General features: G+C 39.5%; 1 protein-coding gene across 1 annotated transcript; it reads left to right on the forward strand.

The window, feature by feature from the left end:
- The first annotated feature begins 4329 nt into the window (after window positions 1-4329).
- Window positions 4330-9226, forward strand: LOC149319987 (vitelline membrane outer layer protein 1-like). The gene is made up of 3 exons (XM_089508241.1): window positions 4330-4500; window positions 6808-6911; window positions 8895-9226. Exons 1-3 carry the CDS (start codon window positions 4330-4332, stop codon window positions 9187-9189), a joined length of 570 nt encoding a protein of 189 aa, XP_089364367.1. The 3' UTR covers window positions 9190-9226.
- Window positions 9227-9536: the final 310 nt, after the last annotated feature.

Below are 9536 nucleotides of genomic sequence, written 5' to 3' on the forward strand. Positions count from 1 at the left end.
CTATATCTTTGAATTCTATCAGCTAAAAACTATGAAAATATATTAAAATAGGTAAATATGTGCAACTAATGTTTGCATTGGAAATATATGCATTTCTCTTTCATCTATATATTTTTTTATAATTACTGCCAAATCAACTTAACTTCTGGGACCATATGAATTGGAGACATGAAAGACACTCTGTCATCCATAGCCTTTCTCAGGTCCTGCAAATTCATTGCTGTGGGTTAGCTGATTGCAGCTATTTAAGTGAAGTGCAGTCCCCCCCCCCCCCACAGAACTTTATCTATCTATCTGAGTGTAAATCAATGATAAGCCTCCAACATATTGAGGATGCAAGGACAAAGCAATGGAACATGAAAGAGCAGTTAGTGTCAGCTGCATTCTCATCATTCCCATCTTTATTCTTGTTCCTTTTGATTTTCTATTATTATTATTATTATTATTAACCTTTATTTATGAAGCGCTGTAAATTTACACAGCGCTGTACATACAATCTTTTAGTTAGACGATTCCCTGCCCTCGGGTTTACAATCTAAAAAGACATGACACAGAAGGAGAAGGGAGTGGTGGAGGGAAAGGGTACTGGATTAAAATAAACCAATCTGGGGAGCTGGAAGAGAAACTCTCTGATCATATTGGGAGCTGACAGAAAATATTTTGTGATAAACAAAACTTGTATGGATCTCAAAAATCAAATTGGAAAGAACAGGAACAAAATCTGGGACTTCCGGGTCTTTTCAATCAATCTGGATGTACCCTGAATTGAATCTAATATTATTCAGAGGAATTGACTGTTTCCCACTATTCAGAGCCAAATGCAGGCCAGATAAAGGAAAGCTGGTACATAAAGTTCTCATATCTTCCATGGTCCAGTTTCCTCAGTAATTTAGAAGAGCTGCTCTATTTTATAATCTTAGATGTCTAGCAAGATGTGCCTTCAGAAATTGCAAGATGTACTTGCCTTACTAATTCTTTTCTCTAAAACAAAGCAATCACAAAGGGAGAAGGTGTACTCTTTAGAGTACATAGAAAGCCATCATTGCCTCGAAGGGAGAAATGTGCTTGAAACCAGTAGTGAGCAGAAGGTAGATCTGGGCCCCCTTAGTGGATCTTTGAGTGATTTGCAATTGCGGTTGTTGTTGTTCTTGTGTGCCTTCAAGTCTTTTCCTTCTTATGACAACCATAAAGTGGATCTATTATGGGGTTTACTTGGCAAGATTTGTTCACAAGGGGTTTGACTTTGCTTTTTTACCTCAGGGTCATTATTTGACAAATGCAAAACCAAAATGATTTTTTCCTCGTAAATTAGGCTGCTGAAATCAACATTTAGGATAACCTAAGAAATGGGATTTTGTATGAAGAGCCTAAGAAGTTCCATTCTGCCACTGAAAACACATTGCCAATGTTTACAAAGGGACCCTGATCTTTAATTCCAAAGGATTTGCTTATTATTTTTGTTTATTCAAAAATGTGCATGCCTGTTTTCGATCATGACTACAAATTCCATACTTGAGGAGAAGAGGCTTGATATTTCTTTCCCCATCCCCAGTCATTCCCCCTCCCCAAAATTTGCGCATGCAAGAGGAATGGGAGAGGGAAGCAGGAAGGGAAGAATTAAAGTGTATTTACTTTCAAGTATAGAAAAATGAAATACAGAGTTGCATACTACATACTTAATATAATGTAAAGTTTGCCCCTAAGGCCAGAATCTTGTTGGCATGAACTCCCTTACAGAAAGGGCTGGGCATTTTTGTCTGCTGTGGAATGTCAGGGGCTGCTTCCATGTTGCAGATATAAAGCAGTTTGATACCACTTTTAACTTCCATGACTCAGTGCTATGGAATTCTGGGATTTGTAGTTTTGTGAAATATTTAGCCTTCTCAAAACATATCCAAAAGCCCTGCAGTCTATCTCCTTTGTCTTAAAGGATTCACTGAGGAATTGTATTTCAAAATCTGGAGATGTGCTGAAACTGCAAGACTATGGCATTACAGTTTGTGTATTAGTTTGGGCTAGTGTGAATTACATCAGTTAATATTAAAACGTGAATTTTGTCCTCATTCCTTGCCTATGCTTTTGGTTTTTTGCCATTTTCATAGAAGAGCTAAGGACTGTAAGATTTCTTTTATATTGCAGTTCTGGAGCATACAGACAAATGTACTGTTAAGTGCTTTCCAGCCCCTATGTATACTTAAATGGCTTCCAACAAACTAGCTATCATCTGTCTGTCTATTATCTATCTATCTGTCACCTTCTATCTATATATGAAATGTGATTGTAAGTGAACTTACTGGGGCTGGCTCTAACATTCAACAGGAGGAGATTTCCACTTCAGGTAATATATGCTGAGGAGGAGAACAGGGATAGGGAGGCACTAGAGAAGAGAAGTGTGCATATGTGCCAGGCAGCCTTCTCTGCATCCTCTAAGCTGCCCTCAGGTATGGTAGAAATCTGTCTTTCCCTATGAATGTTAAATTAAGCTCCTTTGGCACATAGATGGTGGAGGGATGACAACTTTTTCTTTGCACAGGGCAACAAAAATGTCTTGAGCCAACTCCAGTGTTAACTGTCAACCAAGCTTGGTTGACAAGAGTAGAACAGAAGTATTAATATTATTATTATTTGGCTTTTCACTTATTTGTTTATGAGTTTATGTGCCATTAATAAAGATCCCATGGAATGGCCCATTGTAATCTCTGCGTCTGGACTGACTTTTCAAAATATTCCAAAGTAAATCTCTAATATTGAGTATTAGAGGCACTTCTTAACAGTGGCCAGCAGTGTCAGTGGTGGGTGGATAGCTAGACACAGAACCAAAGAGAGCCCATTGCTTTTATCACCCTGGAAGTGCTCAAGGCCAGTGCAGGAGAGCATATCAAATGTTGCTACACATGAGAGACAACAGCCATATGTCTCTCTTCTGTACCTGTTTACAACTCAGCCCACCTTCATATTTGTGTGTTCATCTGAAGATCTCTCACTCATTCTGGCTGCAGGAAAACCAGTTGTGAGCTTGTAAGTAGATGGACACAGTTTTTCTCTTACTACTTCAGAAAAGGGTGAAGGCAGGAGAAGGATCCTAACCCTGGCAGAATTGGATAGGCTTCACCAGTTAGAAGCATAGGAAGTTGCTTTAAATTGATTAGTTCTGGCAATTCTGATGGGCAGAACTGGCTTTTCAGGGTTCCAGAAAGGGTTTTTTTCTAACCCTTTGCTGTGAACAGGGAAACCAATAAATGCAATAAAGTTTGAGTTTCCCTTCTGAAAAGAAGGCAGCCCCCTTCTACCCTAGAAAGTCCATAATTATATTTAATTACTATTACTACTACTACTTCTTCTTCTGGCATACACCTTAGAAATTATATAGAAAGGTATAGAGAAATGATGAGGGTTTCTTTTTGATGGACAATTGTGCTTGATTCTGGAGGCATTTCCCAACCAGTCTGAGCAATTTTCAGAACCAAACTACTTCAGCAATTATTATACTATCTTTATTGTAGAGAAGAAGTAGAATAAACCTAAAACTGTCTCCCTATCTCTCAAACTGACATCCAAAATATATAGTTCCCAGGTAGGATTGATTTTGGATGCTGGAACTGACTCAGCTGAACTTCCAGGTGACCGCCTCTGAGCTATTTGTAACAATCAAATTGTAGGAAAAGTCAGCAAATCTATTTTATTTTTTCAGCCAAAAATAATTGGATGTCAAGTTGAAGGCTTTCATGGCCAGCATCCATTTTTTTTTTTTTTGGTGGGTTTTTTGGGCTATGTGGCCATGTTCTAGAAGAAAATCTTCTAGAACATGGCCACATAGCCCGAAAAACCCATAAAAAACCATAATTGGATGTCCCCTTGAGATCAATTTCTGTAAGGTAGGAGTCATAGGGAGTTTGACTAGAGCAAAGCTCTCAGGATATAAAGTAAAGTAATATATATATACAGTTATTGTTTGTCAGAATTTTTCTATACCATCCTTGATAAACCTGTTACATTAGAAACTTAGGCCTGTTACAGACAGCCAAAATAAAGCTGCTTTGAGTCACTTTGGAGGTATGCTGTTTAAATGATACATGCATCCTAAGAGTCCAGAAGCCGCACCAAAGCCATGTTCCAGTCCTAAAGACTGGAGTGCAGCTTTGGTGCAGCTTCCAGACTCTTAGGACGCATGCATCATTGAAACACCATACCGCCAAAGTGGCTCGAAGCAGCTTTATTTTGGCTGTCTGTATAGGACCTTACTTAAGAAAATGCAATATTTAGCACATTCTTACGGCTGTTCTTCTCCATAAATGTTCTTGCTTCTAGATCCAAAACAGACTGCTTACAATGGACTTCTCTGTCACTGCCGTTCTCTTCTTCATTCTCTCTTGCTGCCTCTGGGATTCCGAAGCCCGAAAACATGATGCTGAACTCACAGTGCCAAATGGAGGAAAGTGGGGCACCTGGGGAAATATAGTGTTATGCCCCGAAGGATACGCTACTGGTTTTGCCCTGAAGGTGTTTTTATTTTGGTGTCCATTTGTTTGTCTTGTTGATCTGTAGCAGGGGTGAGGAACCTCTGAGGATCCAGAGGCCATTTTCACTTTCCCCCAGACCATAGCATAGTATACTAATCTACTCCTAGGCTGCATCTACACTGTAGAAACAATGTAGTTTGATACCACCTTAATGGCCATTATTCCATTCTACAGAATCTTGGGATTTGTAGTTTTGTTAGGCATCAGCCCTCTTTGATAGAGAAGGCCATAGACTTTGTAAAACTACAAATCTGAGGATTCGGTAGGATGGAGCTACAGCACTTAAAATGGGGTCAAACTACATTATTTCTACAGTGTGTATACACTCTAGCTAGTCTTGTTTCAAGCCAAAAAAAGAAATAAACACAAACTTACTTTAGGTCGCTTCTGTTTTCCAAAGATAGGGCTACATCTTGCTAAAGACCAGGCCTAGTTCCCTCAAGGCTTCTGTGGGTATTTGACACTTAAAACATAGAACTGGGATACACACCAAAAACAGTCCTGTGAGAAGGCAAACCAGTCTCTGTTTAAATTTTCAAAGAAGAAGATTTCTCCACTCTCAGAAATAATCTATTCCAGTGTTGAAGAGATCTTACTATGGTTTGTTTCATCAGTTTTCATTTAGTGTGTTGTGTCTGTGTGCATAGATTTGAAGACAATCCAAGGATACTGGGTTGATACAGTGGGTGATCTCTGGGTCACACTTTGGCCTCTCTGATCTATTAGCACATATTTTTATGGAACAGGTTTCAATTCATGCCATGCCTATGCAAAGAGCTTAAAAAACTGTCACAAACATGCCAATTGTCTCTGTTTGGCAGCGACAGTCCCAATCAATCCTCTGTCATCTCACTTTTTCAGCTGCTTCTAAAATGTCACTTTCTCTCTCCTCCTCCCACTTTCCCCCTTTCTCTTCAGTTTGTTTCAGTTTTTGCACACTGGATTCAAAGTGCAAAAGTAGTTTGTACTTAATGAAGTTCAGCTGAAGGGACTGGCAGGGTGGAGGAAGAGTCTTGACCTTCTCAGTAGGCTGAGGCAAAAGCAAAGTGCTGTAGCCTCTTCTGACTGGTGTGTTTTGCCTCATTTGAAACTTTTACCTTTACTACACTCTGATGTTACTTGGTCAGATGTGTCCCTGTTGGAGGGTATGCATGGTGAAACACAAAGGAAAAGAAGCTCTTTTTCATGCAGAACATTTCATACTGGCCTGTGGTTTGTTCAGCTGGATGCTATGGAACTGAACTGGTTGCCTTTTGAGGTGGATGCAAATCTACATCTGTGTGCAGTAGATGTTGTGTGCAATTCTGGGTATACATGACTGTGACAATCACCTTATTCTCTTTAATTACTTCCCTTTGATGGCAGTACCATAGGCCTTTTGATCCCACCTGCCACTTATGTATGAAACGGATTCACTATTTTACCTTTCTTAAGAAACTTAACCCCAAATTCTCTCTTATTATGTTGTTTTGGTGTCGTGTTTCCTTATCTTATTGAAACGTCAGAGAAGCCTGCATTCAAACTCTTTAGAATCAATAGACTTCTTCACTACCCCAGGACCTTCTCCGTACTTCTCTGGGTACTCTTTACCACATATTTCTACACCAACCACCAAGGCTTTTGGTGGCTCCATCCTTGCTGTCCTTCCTGTAGCATGTAAAGATGTTTTTATGCCATCAGCTTTTCGCATGACATGGATACTGTTTTTTTCTTTAAAAAGTTTTTACCTTTAAATTTTAATAATGTACTGTTTTTAATTGTTTAATTGTTTTTCAGACTTGTATTTTGCATGTTTTATAGTGTTTTAACTTGGATTGTTTTAGACTTGTTAGCCGCCTTGAGTCTCTGTAGTGGGAGGAAGGCAGGATATAAATAAACATGATGGTGGTGATGATGTATCTCTAGATACTTTATGACAGTAACTTCCTTTCAGAATTCTGTTATTCCTGAGTCCCTCACTGTCAGACCTCAACTGCCACTAACTGATTCTAACTGTCCTTTCATTCCTTGTCTAACTTGAAACTGATTGGCTGGAGTCTGCTCCATCTTCATTGGATGTTGCTAGGGCTGGCCAAACTTTGCCTTCTCTCCACAATGACCAGCACTAATTTGCTTATAATTGAAAAAATCTGGTCATTACAATACAGTTTGTTTGAAAGTGCAAATTCAAGTACCAAGGAAATCCCCATTGAAAATATAGTAGGACTCATTCATTAAGATAAGCAATATCATAATCCATGATTCAAGGACTAGCATTAACACATGGACTTTTTTCATTCTCCTCCAGGTACAACCATACCAAGGTGCACTTGTGTGGAATGATGACACATCTCTGAATTCCATTCGCCTCCATTGCTCAAATGGTTCTGCAGTAGAGTCTAAAGCTGGGCCGTGAGTCACCTTTTGCTCTCTCTACTCTGTGCCCTTGACTTTGTTGCTGGAAAGAGCAAAATAGGGGTGTGTGTGTGCTGAGACTGAATTCTTGAATGCTGGTTGAGAAACTGATGGACTCTATCTAATTACTTCCAAATCCCTAGAGCAGTGGTCCCCAGACTTTTCTTTGTCCCAAACCTATAGGAAATGTTTAATTAATGTTAACACCACCTACAAAAGTAATATTGAACTTGAAGATGAGGAAGTCTGATTTCCAATTTTTTCCAAATTTATATAAGGAAGGGTAGGCATGATAGTGTGTTGCAGAAAATGCAACAGTGTCCTATGATGGGCAGGTTTTATAGCGGATGACAATCCATTCCATTACCATCATCCATCAGGACTTTGATGGGCTGTATCCATCCCTTTAATCCTCATCTAAATGATAACCTGATGTTATATAGTATGTTGATCCATAGAGTCTCAGTATTAATTCACTTTGCATAGGGATGTAAAGAATATTCAGATTAACTTTTTCATACACCAAAGACACCCCATAGAAATAACTGAATTGCTGCCATTTAATATTTTTATTTCAGGACCTCTTTCCTGAAAAATACATAAAGGATTTTTTGGTATAAGATCTTTTAAAAAGTATTTTAATGAAAAGGCATGTTTTGGCCTCACCTTTTGCATAAAAACACTGTGGGTTCATTTCGAGGAGAAAAATTATTTGTGATATTCTTGCAAAAATTAAATCAATCTCAAATTGCAAACACTCACAACAACTACATTTTAAAAACTCTCAGCTGGATGTCAATCTTTTAAGAAAGAATGCAAGAAAGATGCTAAAGTAAATAGTCTATGACCAAGCTTAACCCAAGGCATTTTGCTGCCTAGTGTAGAAGGAATTGGGTAGAGCCCAGTCTATATTCCCTGAAAACTGCCTGGGATGTTTGAATCCTATTCAGTGCTGACAATGGGATGTTCTTCTCCACCATTTCTGAGACAACAGGTGGTTTAAGAGGGCCAGGACAGATCAGTGGCATATGCAGGTCTGCCATTTAACAGAAGGAAAAAACACCGGAGAGTCCAGAACAGCTCAAAGGCAGCTGCTGTTGATCAGTTTACTCTTCCTAATGGTGGAACCAGCCCTGACTATGTCTACAGTTTGTACCTTTTGTGCACCATATATACTCAACTGGTGTGCAGTTTGCACTTTTTTTGTACACTGTATATACTTGACTGTGGGATGCAGTGGCTTAGTGTTTAAGACACCAGTTCTGACTATTGTAAGATCAGAAGGTTGGCAGTTTGAGGCCCAAGCACTGCATGATTCCCGTTACTAGTCCCAGCTTCTGCCAACCTAGCAGTCTGAAAGCATGCAAATGCAAGTAGATAAATAGGTACCACTTCTGTGGGAAGGTAACAGCATTCAGTACAGTCATGCTGGCCACATGACTATCTGAGTCATCTTTGGACAATGCTGACTCTGGCTTAGTAATGGAGATGAGCATCACCCCCTACAGTCGGTTAGGACTAGACATTCATGTCAAGGAACTTCCTTTACCTTTGCCTTTATATACTTGACTATAAGTCAACCTCGTGTGTGAGTCTAGGGCAGGTTTGGGGGCAAAAACTATGGATTTTTATATTACCAATGGATAAGATGAAGATAAAATGTAGGGGCATAAACAAAGGATCTAAAGGATGAAGCAAAGTAAAAAAAATGCAGAAGAGCTTGCAAAATTCCAGCAGGCATAACTGTTTGTGCTCATACTAAAGACTGGATGGATGAGAGACCAGAGAGCAGGGGGTCAGTGATTCCAGGACAGATTACACACTTGTTTTTCACCAGGGGATGGTTCCTTTTTATAGGAGTTAAAATACAGTACCTGTGGATAAGTTGACTTAGTTTTTTTGGGTCAAATTTTTGACTAAATTTTCTAGACTTATACATGAGTATAAACTTTGCTTTGCTACCACTGTCTTCTTTGTCAGGTGGGGAACTTGGACAGATGTTGTGAAGTGCCCCAGAGGCTCCTTGGTTTCCTTCTCTCTGCAAGCGGTTGCAAATCAGGGACTTGGTGATGATACAGCAGCCAACAACATCCAGTTCACCTGCGAAGATGGGTCTGTAGTGATGGGCAAGTCACATGACTGGGGCACTTTTGGTCCATGGAGTAAGCGTTGCCCTGTGGGCTTCATATGTGGGCTCCAGACAAAGGTGGAAGAAAAGAGTGGAAGTGGTGATGAAACGGCACTTAATGATGTGAAGTTCTTCTGCTGTAACTGAACTACTGTCTGTCACCGTGCTGAAGCACAATTGTCTGTGTTCTACTGGATTTTTTTGACAAGAATCCTAAGCAAAATTAAATCATAAATCATGAACTGTTTGTCTTTCTTTATCTGCAAACCTTTTAATACCTTTATTGGCCAATTAAAATATTATTAAAAGGATATTTTTCAAGCTACCAGGGCTCTTCATCAGTCTGGACAGGCACAGGAGTGGAGGGTGGACAGGCATTAAGAAAAGTCCATATATCTTCCTGACTACATGTTGACACCATAGGATTTCTATTTAAAGTCCCAAGGTGTAACCTGCAATCAGCTTGAAAAATCATCTTTGCTTTTGCTGGTATT

Source organism: Sceloporus occidentalis, unplaced genomic scaffold, assembly GCF_023333645.1.
Source record: "Sceloporus occidentalis isolate IW3139 unplaced genomic scaffold, rSceOcc1.0.p SCAF_2, whole genome shotgun sequence".
Taxonomy (NCBI): domain Eukaryota; kingdom Metazoa; phylum Chordata; class Lepidosauria; order Squamata; family Phrynosomatidae; genus Sceloporus; species Sceloporus occidentalis.